The following is a 14,837-nucleotide window of genomic DNA, read 5'->3' as shown; positions in this document are numbered from 1 at the left end:
TGCATCACAAAGTTTGGAGCAAACATTGACGCAGATAATCTCATCAGATAGTAATAGACATCAATGAGTTGACGAAGATAATATCTTCCATCAATGTTTTAATACGAATAAAATCGGGCTTTTGTTAGTAGTGCCTTCATGACGTAAGAATTGCAGTTTAAAAAAGTAAGATAACAAAATATAGAAGTTTATGACAAGCGGAAATATGTGTGAATAAGCTTTTTGAGAATACCATTTCAAATTATCTAACTCTGTAGGAATTTAAGATATCGGAAACGGTGCGAAATAACCCGGGAGTTTTCTCCCCTAAACTTTCTCGAATATTCTTATATAAAATAACTGGGAATGGGAACTCGGGCTATAGACATGATTTTTAATCCATTTTAAATACTTAAAGTTTTAAAAATATAATAAAATCTCGTAGACAAATAACTTGCACACCAAGTGAACGCCAAATAAATAAACCGGGAGTGATCTCCCCTAAACTTTCTCGAATATTCTTATATAAAATAACAGGGGATGGGAACTCGGGCTATAGACATGATTTTTAATCCATTTTAAATACTTAAAGTTTTAAAAATAGAATAAAATCTCGTAGACAAATTAATTGCACACCAAGTGAACGCCAAATAAAAAAGCGCATAATAGTGCGCAATATTATTAGTACTTTTAAAATTTACATTAGTTTTTTGAGAAATCGGAAGTAGCATAAATAAATACTTTTGGTCAACGCAAATTGCTCAAAATTTAACAGAAGGTAGAGAATTAGATCTTTTACTTACATGTGAAATTTCATTTATCTATCTGAAATAGTACTCATGTTATAGGCTTTTGAAAAATTCAAAGTAGGAAAAGTACCACTTCCGGTTATCGGAAATCGCTCAAATGTTGATACGGATCTACGATTTTGATAAAATACTTATATATGAAATTTCATCAACCTAGGTGTAACGGTACTCAAGTTTTCGTGTTTACACACGGACAGACAGACAGACAGACAGACAGACACACAGACATAATTATGTTTTTCCGTATCAGTGAGGTGTAAAACGTCGAGATTTGTAAAAATCTCGATTTTTTTTTTTTTGCACGATTACAAGACTTTCTCTATACTTCGTAAAAAAACGGGACTATGCACTTGTTTCTTTTCGTAAAACGTCATCAAATTATGTTTAGCATTTTTATATCCTGTGCAGATCCAAGATGGCGACTGTTAAGAGAATGTCCACACTTAAAACTATAAACCAGACTTTAGGTATTTAAAAATGGTATGTTAGATATTTTTAACATGCACGAATGTATGTTTCAAAATAAACTTTCATATATAATATACGTATATATGTATCATTCTTACATTTAAATATATTTTTTTTAAACTTCTGATGTTTTGATAGATTCAGATAGATACATGACATACTAATAGATGACTAATACACCAACAGATACCTAATATACCTGATATCTAATGCATGACATTTTAACAAATAGACTACCTGACTTTCTAACGAATTAGCTAACACAGTGTCATATACCTGAGACTGACAAATACTTGACTGACCCGCGTTTAGTAACTTTTCTCAAAACTCAGATGTTGTCAATGTGGTGACATAAAACCAATGTTTTCAAGTAAAGCAGATTTACCGTGCAACCACCAAGAATCCTGGGACCACATTAGAACGTCGTGAGTCTGGTTGTAGCTTTTCATTCGTGGTCGTGCTCTAGCTGTAACATCATGGACAGTGACGGGTCTAGAGAAGGGTACTTTCATCTAAACAAACGTTTCAAACCTGACACCGACCAAACAATATTGAATGTAGACAACCTTGATAGCTCAGGCGAAAGTAGTACCGAGCAAAGTTTGGTAGGTTATCGCTTTAGTAAAACAGATTTAAAAAGTGTGGTGTCTGTTTTCTGCTTCTTAGTCGTTTTTATGTTAGAAATAATGTATATGTTTCTGTGTGCGTGCTTGTGCAATTTTTTTGTGTCTGTGTGTCTGTATGTGAAAGAGAGTGTGTGTGTTTGTTGTGTGTGGTACTTTGAGATGATCACCTTATCAACATTATACGATGTGCTCTTGGATCATACACATTCGAGCAGGGAGACATTTCACACATATTAGCCCAGTAACTGAACTCGAGTTCTAGGGCTGACAGTCCTGATCGCTGCCACTCGGCCACGCCGGTCCAGTCTTAAGGACAGCTCTAAAACTTTGAGAGATTTCATCTTAATTCACTATAATTATAGTTAATTAAACCTTTAACCTGTTTATGTACTAAAACTTTCACCCCTAAAGATATTATTAACCCGTGACACCATCCAGTTTACAGAGGCTGACTGGAGCCGTCTACCTTACCTGGTCTTGGTTCAAGTCTTCCAACACCTGGACCAGACAGACAGGTACCACGCTGCTCTCACGTGTAAATCCTGGCTACTGGCACTCTCAAGTCCAGCCGTGTGGCGCACGGGACACTTCAAGTTAAACACCAAATATGATAAATATTTACTCATTTTCATCAGAAGGATGGGGAAATCTTTTCTGCACATTAGAGCCGATGGTACAGGTTAGTAGTTTTTATTTTATTTTAAATCAATTTATATTTATATATAAAGTTAAGAACCAAAATTACTGAAACCAAATACCAATTCTATTACAGCGCAGACAGATAGAGGTATCAGATATAGCATAAGATTCTTGTACCATTTTATCGAAGCTCTACTGACCGCTAACAACCAGCAACTGGTCACTCTCAGCCTGACCGACATGAAGATATTGGAATTATCCTCCGTCCATCATAAGTGGGAGGTGGTCGAGCAACTGGCCATCCTGATAGAAAACCAGCGAAATCTTCAAGTACTGAATCTCAGCCACGCTGATTTAAGTATAGATGAAGGTTGGTAAAGCTGATGTAAACGCTGTTCTAAAACAAACTAATATTAAAATATTATATTCGCATGCCAGCAATACCACAGCCACCAAATAGTAAATGCTTATTACAACAACGAATCAGGTTTCCGGTTGCTAGAAGCTGCAGCCAGCCATCGGTGCCACAAGACCATCCACACCCTGGACATTGACCGGCTCATTGACTATACGCAGGCCGGGGATTTCAGCACTGATAAAAAATTTTATCATTACATGTCCCGTTTTAGCAACTTATCAGGTATGTTTTGTTTCTTAAAATTTTATCAAGATATTTTCTTTTGAATTATTTGTTTGCCTGTATAGATTTACACACTGAAGTATTGAGTTTCTTTAAACCACAGCAAAATCTACATACTGAGATAAAACACATCGAACTACAACACACTGAACAACAACAAACCAAACTACCAAACCAAACCACAACACAACGAACCACAACACACCAAACCACAACACACCAAACCACAACACACCGAACCACAACACACCGAACCGCAACAGACCGAAACGCAACATACCAAACCACAAGACAGCACACCACAACACACCAAACAACAACACTCCAAACCACAACACACCGAACCACAACACACCGAACCGCAGCAGACCGAACCGCAACATACCAAACAACAAGACAGCACACCACAACACACAAAACCGCAACACACCTAAATGTTACTACCAGAACTGAACACACTCCCAACTTTCAGACTTGGAGTTGAGCCAGCTCTACCTCTCAGACGAGCTGCTGTACCAGCTAGCCGAGACAGCCAGCTTCAGCCTGAGGTTGATAACAATTAGAGAAGAATACGTCAGATTAAACCGTCGTCAAACTACTAGTACAGCCTGGCAGTATCTGAAGTCTGCTTGTCCGAACTGCAAAGTGGAAACTTTCATCAACCCAAGAATTGTGAGCGAACTGGCCCCGTTAGACTGATAGCTGAAAGAGCATAGAGTTCTTCATCTTCTTCTTCTTCTTCTTCGTTCTTAATTTTTGAATATGGTGGAGGATTCAGACAACAAGTCCAACTTCGTGGACAAACCGGACTGTGGTTTCCAGTTTGTCAGGTGTCCCATATAATTTTTCCCTGAGTGGGGTGGGCTGGGGCCAGTGTCTGCCTCTTGCCTGGCCATACAGAGTACATTCCTGGAGTACATGCTCCGTGTTTTCCGGGGCCTTGCCACAAGGGCACATTTCGCTACACCCAACCTTCAGTTTTTTGTGCATGTGTTGATTTAGTTTGTTGTGGCCTGTTCTAAGTCGAAAGATTGTGTATTGTTTTTTTCGTGTTAAATTGTAATAGCCGTCGTCTTTAATGTAGTGAGGGTGTGCTTCAAACCACACTTACATAAACACCTAGACATCACATCTTTTTCACATACAATTTTAATCCATTTTTTTATTTGCTTATACATTAACAATTGTATCAATTAAATCATGGAACTACATAAATTATACAGAAATCAAGACTTGACAAATCTTACATACGCAAAAATACCATATATAAATATATGATTGTAAAAGACGTTCAAACTATCTTTATTTTCTAACATCAGGTTAATTACCGACACCGTAAAAAATCCACCAAAATGATTGTCTTGGTTTTTTATAATATGCTAGACTACCCAGTTATTCATGAATAACCGTATGTTTAAAGGGTCATCAATAAACAACGTCATGTTTACTTAATTATTCCAAAAGACGTCACACCTCAGACATGTTTTTGTCTTTTAAAATACTGATTTCGGCTAAGCATAGGTCTAAACACACTATCCCTTCATATGCTGAGAATAAAGAAACAGGTGAACTCTAATACACCTGCTCCATGTCCCGCCAAGTTCCGATAGGCAATTTTATCATTCGCATCTAAAGAGAAAATTCAAAAAAAAAAATTAGCATTGACATGACGTGTCTCGAACCCTTTCCACCCTCATGGTAACCATTACACTATCAGCTCATCTATCTGGGAAGTTCAGATTATAAGAAAAATTTGTTGCATAGTTACATAGAGAGTCCGCGTAAGTAACTTAAGTTTTCAAATTAAATTGTATCCCAAATTGGCCAATTCTATAGCTAAACAAAGATTTATATAAAATAAGTGGTTAATCTTCCAATCAATATATCAATAAATTTATTAACATCTTTAAATTAATTTGTGATTAACAAGTTGGTCAAAAAGAACATTATTCTCTACCTAAATACGTATTTTACAGCTCTATACATAGTGCAGATTCTATCCTGTAACCAAATAGACCAAAAAAAAATAATAATAATAATAATTTTTAAAAAATATACAAACATGTCAAGAAACTTGAGTTTTAGTAGTAGATAGATAATCAGAAAAAAATATTGTCTAGAGTTTTATTTTTTTAAACATTCAAATAACTATCAAGTTATTGTGTTCGTTGATAATCCTAAAAACCTTGTTACTCTGTATTTCTCTCAGGGTCGGCTGTTCGACTTTTCAGTGCGTGAGATTCTGACACCATCTATGCCCTTACATACATTAAACTGGAACTGCGGCAGAACGGCAGACACAGATACTTTTCAACTTTGCATGCAACACATCGCAGACAACTTTCAGGTATGTCGTTCTTGGTTGGTTCGGCGAGCTCTCACAATGTAGTTCTATTTTCCCAGATGTGAGGGTATCAATATGTGAAAACCAGTCATATTATTATGCTACTTGACTGGTGATGCATCCTAAATTGACCGATTGCCTTCCACTTCGGTAGATAGTTAATACAATTTTGAACTTATGAAGAACAACCAAACATTTTACCCGGCCTTGTTTCTGCCAATCTCCCCTAATACCTAACAACGGAGGTCGTAGGATTGGGCTTAATTAGCAGGCTTGATTAAAGATTGGCTTAATTAGCTAGCTTGATTAATATTATCCTGTTGTTTCCATTTTATAAAATGATTGTTCGAATATTTTCTTTGATGTTTCCTGCTGATTAGTGTGTGTGTGTGTGTGTGTGTGTGCGCGTGTGTGTTGATATTGTGTGTAGACGGGTTAGTTCAACTTGTGATGTGTTCACTAGTGCAACAAAACTATTTATCCAACGCGTAAGCAGTTTGCTATCGTTTTTTGTAGGATTCATTACGTCATCTTCACATCTTTTTTTGGGATGTTCCCGATAAAAAATCCCTCCTGGATCTGATCAAAAGGTATTTTGCTGTCATTCTAACTGTGTAGTGTTACCACGCTGCTACCTATTCTTAAAGCACTTTTGTATATTTAAATTTACGTAATAAAACTATTTTCTAGAAAATTAGTAACATGTACCATATAGATGGGCGTGTGATTGCTTGTTTCATAACAAAGCCCAATACTGCAATGTTTATTTAGTTTCTGCTTTGCTAATTTGTGGAACGTAACAGATGATCCAGAAATAATTTACTATTCTACCAATTTGTTCTAAAGACAAGACAAAAAATGGTATTTATTGACAATGCATAGAAACTTTACGTTGAATTTCTAAAAGCATTCTTTCGTAGCTGCTTCACATCTTAACATTAGAAAGTTTTTTGTTGTTGCTGCTTTTTTTTTTTGCTTTTTTAACCAGGACAGTTTGTTCTGCACTCGCTATTGTCTCGAGAATACTTTTTGAGAAATGTCTGTGTCATAGGTGTCACAATTTAGAAACCTTGTCAGTAAGGACTTCAAACCTGACAAGTGGCCTGGAACGCCGCATCGAGACGGATATCAAACTGGGTCTTGCCTGTCACCACTCCAGCACCCACCCCTGTGTTGCCACCTTGAACCATAAGGACGTGAGTTTAAAGGACACGTGGCAGACGACAATCTTTTGTTGGCTGGCAAAACTTGTGTAAAGTACGGGGATGTTCAGGGCGGAAAGACGGTGGCCAAGAGTTGATAGCTTGTGTGTAACACAGAAGCACAGGCAAATTTGGTAGTGTATCTGTAAAGCGTATTGTGGTCAGGGGCAATTCAACCGTAGTCATGAATATAATACTGTGCAGGTCATTTCTGGTCATAGACTGACCGTGAGCGATACAATTATTACGTTTAGTGCCATCACCTTTAAGGTCGTCTTAACTAAAACGGGCAAGCAGATAATGGTTTGCATTTCTTAAATACGTGAATTTTATACGCTATATGGATTTTATACACCGAGTGTATCATCAACAACTTTAAATATAAAATATAATACAAAATCGCTTGACGTGTTGTTTAGTAATTTTTATTTCTGAGTTTGTTACTGTCCTGATTAAAGTGTGAGAACTTGTATCGACCAAATTTTTTGTCAAGCATATTATGTATCTTGTGTTAGACGTATAAAACAAATATGTTGTCCAGCACACTATTTGTCTTGTGTTTGATGTGTAAAACAAATGTGTTGTTAGGCACATTATTAGCATATTTTTGGCTTTTGGTAAATAAAATGGCTTGTCAATGTAATTTTTTTTACCTACTGTTATTAAAATGTATCCATTTTTCTAGGGATCTAAGCGATAAGTTTATTTGACATTGATCCGTTTAATACGTATTAGTAATGCTCTCGTATTTAATATTTTCTTCACGTTAAGCAATATAGCTATCTGAAAAAGTAGTCAAGTTATAGGCTTTTGAAAAATTCAAAGTAGAAAAAGTACCACTTCCGGTTATCGGAAATCGCTCAAAAGTTGATCAGGATCTACGATTTTGATAAAATACTTATATATGAAATGTCATCAACCTAGCTGTAACGGTACTCAAGTTATTGTGTTTACACACATACACACACACACACACACACAGACAAGATTGCAAATTTATTTTTTTCCGTATCAGTGAGGTGTAAAACGTCGAGATTTGTAAAAATCTCGATTATTTTTTGCACGATTACAAGACTTTCTCTATACTTCGTATAGGCCTATAGGAGAAAGTAAAAAAAAAGAAAATTCAAAACAGACTAATGCACTTATACACATGAAATGTTGTAATTTGTTTAAATTGAAATTTTTTTTAAAAAACCCGTTCAGGCCAGAAATGAGTATCCAATGTTTGTATTCTGTATTTGTATATATATATATATATATATATTATATATATAAATATATATATATATATATATATATATATATATATATATATATATATATATATATATATATATACATATATATACTAGCTGCATACCGTGCTCCGCCACGGTAAATCTTTTTTAAATGTACCATCTTGGGAACAGAGATTTAATGATTTGTTGTACTATAGTGCTACACTTGCATATCCCTTTAAAGCAATTAAAGAAAAATGAATAAGCAGCTGAATGCATCATTATCTTTCTATAAGGAGTGTGTAAAAAATTTGCGCAAATGTAATCTTTATGTTTTTTGGAAGGGTTCTAAGAGAGACATAGTTTAATTAACGAGAATTCAATACATTAAAATAACAGCGCCGACCACCATAAAATAGACCTTACGACACATAAACAGCAATCTGAAAAAAATTCAACACTGTACTGATCCACATCTAACTCATTATCCTAGCCCACAGAGTTTCTTCCAGGGTACGCCCCCCCCCACCCCGAACGAAATGAAATTTATATAATTTAAATAGAAAATATATACTTTAAACAGTGTCCGCCCCCCCCCGGACGAAAGTCTATCCCCCCCCTCCCCCCCGAAAATTTCAAGTGACCCCCCCCCCCCCCCCCGAGAAAAAAGTCTGGAAGAAACGCTGCTAGCCCAGGGATCGGCAACCTTTTGATACGCAAGAGCCAGAAGTTACAACAAAATTTCCCAGTTTTTAAAGAGCCACAATTTTTAGTTCAATATTTGGTATTTGATTAGGATTAGGTAAATAAATGTGATTTGTTATATGAAATAATATTTATTCATATAAGAACATATGACATGTTCTCGCTGCATGAGAAGTGAGTTATAACTGAGTTATTAAGTGTCTTAGAAACCAACAAACAAACAAACAAACAAAAAGCAAACAAAAAACAAAAAGAAAAGTTTATCACCACTAGGTTACGTTCGATCAATAATGAAGTCCTTAAGAATCAGTAGCAGATCTTTATAAAATGGAACTCTAAACAAACTTAATTTATGACTACGCTCTAAGAAATGGTTTATTTCAATACTAAGTGCAAGTTTACACTTGCATCACAAAGTATGGAGCAAACATTGACGCAGATAACCTCATCATATAGTAATAGACATCAATGAGTTGACGAAGATAATATCTTCCATCAATGTTTTAATATGAATAAAATCGGGCTTTTGTTAGTAGTGCCTTTATGACGTAAGAATTGCAGTTTTAAAAGGTAAGACAACAAAATATAGAAGTTTATGACAAGCGGAAATATGTGTGAATAAGCTTTATAAGAATATGATATAAAATTATCAAATTCTGTAGGTAATTAAGAAATCAGAACTGGTGGGGAAAAAAACTCTATAAAGCATTCAAATTTACGCTTAATGTTAAACGGAAATCGCTCTGAAGAGGAACCGCACACCGAAATTGTGGTTTGTGATCAATCATTAAAAGTGTGAAGTACTACCAGAAATCACATAAAATAGCATCTTATACTAATGTAGGAAATTTCTTCTAAAAGAAAGATGAAGAACGAAGAAAAAGAAAAAAAGATCTTATAATTAGATATGAAATTTTGTTATGAAACAGACTGACGCAAATGTGTTCACACGGAAATAAAGTATCACAGAAATCTTTCAAAAGTTGGGGGGAAAATGCGCATTATAAGTGGACTCTTCATAAGCGAAACTCTATCATTTGAGCTTTAGAGTATCTGAAAGTAGAGTGAGTGTACATTTCGTATACCCGTTGAAACGGATAAAATTTTAATTTTTCATTATTCGCCACGAAAACCATACTGCTTCTATACTCTGTATACGAGAAAGTAATTATTAGGAAATAGGCCTAGATAATGAAATTATTATTTTTTAAATTATATTTATACGGGCGTAGGCACTTGTCGCTTTTCGTAAAACGTCATCAAATTATGTTTAAAATTTGTATAGCTTGCGCACATTCAAGATGGCGACTGTTTAGAGAATTTCCACACTTAAAGTTTAAAGCTATAAACCAGACTTTAGGAATTTAAAAATGGTTTGTTAGATTATATTTTTCCATGTGCGAATGTATATGTTTCAAAATATACATTCATATATATTATAAGTATATACGTATATATGTATCGTTCTTACATGTAAATATATAGTTTCTAAACTTCTGATGTACTGATAGATACATGACATACTGAAGATGACTAATACACCGACAGATACCTGATATACTTGATATCAGATGCATGACATTTTAACAAATAGACTACCTGACTTTCTGACGAATTACCTGACGCAGCGCCATATACCTCAGACTTTGAAAAACACTTGACTGACCCGCGTTTAGTAACTCTTCTCAAAAATCAAATGTTGTCAATGTGATAATATAAACCAATGTTTTCAAGTAAAACAGAGTTACCCTGCAACCACCAAGAATCCTGGGACCACATTAGAACGTCGTGAGTCTGGTTGTAGCTTTTCTTTCGTGGTGGTCCTCTACTGACACATCATGAGCAGCGAGTGGTCTAGTGAAGGGTACTTTCATCTAAACAAACGTTTTAAGCCTGACACCGATGACACAATATTGAATGTAGACAACCTTGACAGCTCAGGCGAAAATCGTACCGAGCAAGGTTTGGTAGGTTATCACTTTAGTAAAACAGATTAAAAACGGGTCTGGTGGATCAAATGAATGTGTTTAAATATATATATATATATATATATATATATATATATATATATATATATATATATATATATATATATATATATATATATAATGTGTGTATTTGTGTATGTATTGCCGAGATGATCGATATGTACTTATAAGACTTTTAAACTCAAAATATGCAATAACTGAACTAAGAAAAAGCATTTTTTTTTCAAATATTTTGCAATTTCTTTGTCTTGGTGTCACACCCCTAACCCTAAATGGTGTCACACCTCTGACTGTGAGTATCACCATAAGACATCGAGCTCTTGGATTAGACACTTATTATAGATGGTAGACATATCACATGTCATAGCCCAGTAACTGAACTCGAGTTCTAGGGCTGACAGTGCTGATCGCTGCCACTCGGCCACGCCGGTCCAGTCTTAAGGACAGCTCTAAAACGTTGAGAGATTTCATCTTAAAGCACTATAATATTCTTTCATTAAACCTTTGACCCTTTCATGTACTGAAAATTTTGACACCCCCCCCCCTTAAGATTCTATTAACCCGTGACACCCTCCAGTTTACAGGGATTGACTGGAGCCGTCTACCTTACCTGGTCTTGGTTCAAGTCTTCCAACACCTGGACAACCCAGACAGGTACCACGCTGCTCTCACGTGTAAATCCTGGCTACTGACACTCTCTAGTCCAGCCGTGTGGCGCAAGGGACACTTCAAGTTAAACACCAAATACGATGAATATTTGCTCATTTTCATCAGAAGGATGGGGAAATCTTTTCTGCACATTAGAGCCGATTGTGCAAGAGGTCACTTACATTTTTATTTTATTTACAATCACTATATATATATATATATATATATATATATATATATATATATATATATATATATATATATATATATATATATATATACATATAAGGGTCGAGATATGAGAATCCACTTCTGACAACATAAATGTTAGAGGGGGGGGAGGGTAAGGGATCTGTCTTATACCGATAGAGAGATGGTGATGGTTTTTATTCTCTCATATCCGTGCACCCTCGTTGTTACAAAGGGGGTTTACCAGACCGGAGCAAAACTAATTACAACATCTAAACAACACCAGAATTAAACTTAAAATAAAACTTGTTAACCCACAGTTCAATACATTTATTTACCTATATCAGACGATACAATAGTTTACAGGGTTACAATATCAGAACGTATAACAATTTACTATCATCACTCTTCATACTTTCAGTACCATTACTCAAAAACCACCCAGCAAGACATACAGCAACATGACATGGACTGGCAACAGAACAGCTTCTCGATGACAGCTTCAGCTTGACATCACGATATGTACTATACAGCATCTTGCCGTCTGTTATAGAGGCAACATCTCTCTGACAGTTAGGGAACAGCTTCTCCACCCTCCAGACAGCAACTGGACAGGCACAAGACAGCATAACATCAGGCCGTTTGTCCAAGACCACAGCTAGGCCAATAACAGCAGCCAGTCTTCGCGGCCAGCCTTACAAGGGCTAGATTATCCTCTAGCCCCAGCTATGTGTGACTGCTTTCCAGTCTCTAGTCTACCCTACTTAAATAACAGACGAATGTCCAGGTGTCAGGGTAATTATGCTCCATCACTTCCCACTCAAGTCTAACCTAATTTACATGTCGCCCACAGTTCTGGGGTACCTGATTAAAATGTTAGACCCTTCAAATAAACTTCCCCCAGCTTTCTCCGTCCGTCACCTTACGGTCACCCAGGCCAACTAGATACCTTACTGCTACATCTACCCCCCCCCCCCCTCATTAATGTTGTGGTCTGTAATTACAATTTAATTCTAACACGTTCTTCGTTGACTGTCTCCATCTAGGCCTATTTAGTCTGGTCACGTGTATCGTCAACCCTACACCTGCAATTTACACTAGCCTCCATAGTTTATGACTGAACGTACAATGACCGTGAGAACCCTGGGTAACATTCCATACCAGCACACATATATAAATTGCTAAGTGTCAATGTTAAGCATTGAAAATTTAAGAACCAAAATGACCGAAACCAAATACCAATTATATTACAGCGCAGAAAGCTGGAGACATCAGCTATAGCATAAGATTCTTGTACCAGTTTATCGAAGCTCTACTGACCACTAAAAACCAGCAACTGGTAACTCTCAGCCTGACTGGCATGGAGATGTGGAAATCATCCTGCGTTCACCACAAGTGGGAGATGGTAAAAAAACTGGCCATAATAATAGAACACCAGCGAAATCTTCAAGTACTGGATCTCAGCCACGCTGAATTAAATAAAGATCAAGGTTGGTAAAGCTTATGTAAACGCTGGTCTAAAATAAACTAACATTAAAATATTATATTCGCATGCCCGCACTACCACATCCACCAAATAGTAAATGCTTATTTCAACAACGAATCAGGTATCCGGTTGCTAGAAGCTGCAGCCAGCCATCGGTGCCACAAGACCATCCACACCCTGGACATTGACCGGCTCATTCACTATACGCAGTCAATGGATGTCAGTACTGATAAAAAATTTTATCGTTGCATGTCCCGTCTTAGCAACTTATCAGGTATGTGTTGTTTCTTCAAGTTTTATCAAGCTGTTTTTTTTTTTTCAATTATATTTTTGCCTGTAGTGTTTTACACTTTTTGGGGTCGACTCAACATGCACCAACCTTAGCAATTATGTTTGTTTTAAAATAACTGAATCAAAAACTTATTTTCCATAGATAATATCCCTAATATACATAGAAATAATCAAACTTTGGGAATGTTAGTTTTTGGACAAGAGAAGTAGCATTCATATTTTGTGAACTACGTCGAACCACAACACACCGAACCACAACACTCCAAACTAAAATGCACCAAACCACAGCACACCGAACCATAACACAACAAACCACAACACAGCAAACCACATTACACCATACCACAACACACCAAACCACAACATATCATACCACAACACACCTAAATATTTCTACTAGATCTGAGCACACTCCCAACTTTCAGTATTGAAGCTGTACCAGCTCTACATGTCAGACAACCTGCTGTACCTGCTAGCTAAGACAACCAGAAACAGCCTGCGGTTGATCTCTATCACGGAGGATCATTGCATATTAAACCATCCTCCAACTACCAGTACAGCCTGGCAGTATTTGACGTCTGCTTGTGCAAATCTCAAAGTTGAAGTTTTCATCAACCCAAGAACGGTGAGCTCACCAAGCAGCTAGCCCCGTTAGGCTTATAGCCAAAAGAGCAAAGAGTTCTTCAAACCACACTGACATCAGCACGCAGTCATCACACCTAATTCATATACAATTTTAATACTTTTTTATTTGCTTATACATTAACAATTTTATCCATGGAACTATATAAATTATACATAAATCAAGACTTTACATATCTTACATACACAATTGTACCATCTATAAAAATATGATTGTAAATGAAGTTCAAACTATCGTCTATTGTTGGACATCTGGTCAATTTCCGACACCATAAAAATTCACAAAGTCATTGTCTTGGATTCTTTCTACATACGAGCCGTCCATGTCAGGCCCTGCACTGGCCTCTGTGAAAAACCTATCTGTAAAGGGCCATGACATGTGTGTTTAGTAATCAGCATATACCCGGCATTGTTCGGGTTTAGGAAATATATTACTGTTTGAATTAACCCTAACCACAACCAACCAAAACCAAACACACAAAAAACGCAAATATAACACAAATGATAACGCAAACACACACAAAAGAAGATTTTAGGGTACTTACCCTCTGTACATAAGGCGAATTTTTGCATGCCCCTCTATAAATGGTTGCACCGTATGGAAAAACTGTCGGTTCGACGCAAGGACTTCGACGTGGGCTAAAATGTAACTTCGAGCTAATTTCTCCTGATTTGAGCTATATATCGAAAAAATCTTTTGCCGTTCGACCCCCTTTGATAATGTATGAAGGTAATTTCAATAATGATTTTATGGTACTTACCTTCTATAGATCTGGCAAATTTTTGCATGTACCTAGATAAATTGTTACGCCGTATGGAAAATATGTTGGTCAGACTTAAAGCTCTCGAAGAAAGCTAAAAATGACTACGAGTGAAATTCCCTTTATATGAGAAATACGTAATTAAATTGACGAACGATCCCCCTAATATTTTGTGAGGTCGTCGACAGACACGGGAGGGT

The 14,837-nt window shown here is 36.3% G+C and overlaps 2 protein-coding genes across 2 annotated transcripts; both read left to right on the top strand.

Annotated features, from left to right (window-relative positions):
• Window positions 1-1,197: 1,197 nt before the first annotated feature.
• LOC131938636 (F-box/LRR-repeat protein 3) lies at window positions 1,198-7,098 on the top strand. Its single transcript, XM_059296742.1, has 9 exons — window positions 1,198-1,268; window positions 1,628-1,861; window positions 2,321-2,561; window positions 2,655-2,891; window positions 3,009-3,161; window positions 3,634-3,833; window positions 5,371-5,508; window positions 6,022-6,095; window positions 6,557-7,098. Exons 2-9 carry the CDS (start codon window positions 1,733-1,735, stop codon window positions 6,759-6,761), a joined length of 1,377 nt encoding a protein of 458 aa, XP_059152725.1. The 5' UTR covers window positions 1,198-1,268; window positions 1,628-1,732; the 3' UTR covers window positions 6,762-7,098.
• A 2,887-nt stretch (window positions 7,099-9,985) lies between these two features.
• On the top strand, window positions 9,986-13,880 carry LOC131938633 (uncharacterized). Its single transcript, XM_059296739.1, has 6 exons — window positions 9,986-10,005; window positions 10,367-10,599; window positions 11,198-11,441; window positions 12,711-12,947; window positions 13,065-13,217; window positions 13,660-13,880. Exons 2-6 carry the CDS (start codon window positions 10,471-10,473, stop codon window positions 13,878-13,880), a joined length of 984 nt encoding a protein of 327 aa, XP_059152722.1. The 5' UTR covers window positions 9,986-10,005; window positions 10,367-10,470.
• The last annotated feature ends 957 nt before the right edge of the window (window positions 13,881-14,837 follow it).

The sequence above is a fragment of the Physella acuta genome, unplaced genomic scaffold (assembly GCF_028476545.2).
Source record: "Physella acuta isolate Inbredline_101_S28 unplaced genomic scaffold, ASM2847654v3 ptg000254l, whole genome shotgun sequence".
In the NCBI taxonomy this organism is placed as follows: Eukaryota; Metazoa; Mollusca; class Gastropoda; family Physidae; genus Physella; species Physella acuta.
This window is presented reverse-complemented; position numbering and strand designations above follow the sequence as displayed.

Coding starts and splice junctions, on each gene's coding strand:
- LOC131938636 (XM_059296742.1), top strand. CDS start 1,733: ATGGACAGTGACGGGTCTAGAGAAGGGTACTTTCATCTAAACAAACGT. Junction 1,862..2,320: donor GTAGTACCGAGCAAAGTTTG/GTAGGTTATCGC, acceptor GACACCATCCAG/TTTACAGAGGCTGACTGGAG. Junction 6,096..6,556: donor CTCCTGGATCTGATCAAAAG/GTATTTTGCTGT, acceptor TCTGTGTCATAG/GTGTCACAATTTAGAAACCT.
- LOC131938633 (XM_059296739.1), top strand. CDS start 10,471: ATGAGCAGCGAGTGGTCTAGTGAAGGGTACTTTCATCTAAACAAACGT. Junction 11,442..12,710: donor TAGAGCCGATTGTGCAAGAG/GTCACTTACATT, acceptor ATTATATTACAG/CGCAGAAAGCTGGAGACATC. Junction 12,948..13,064: donor TGAATTAAATAAAGATCAAG/GTTGGTAAAGCT, acceptor ACAACGAATCAG/GTATCCGGTTGCTAGAAGCT.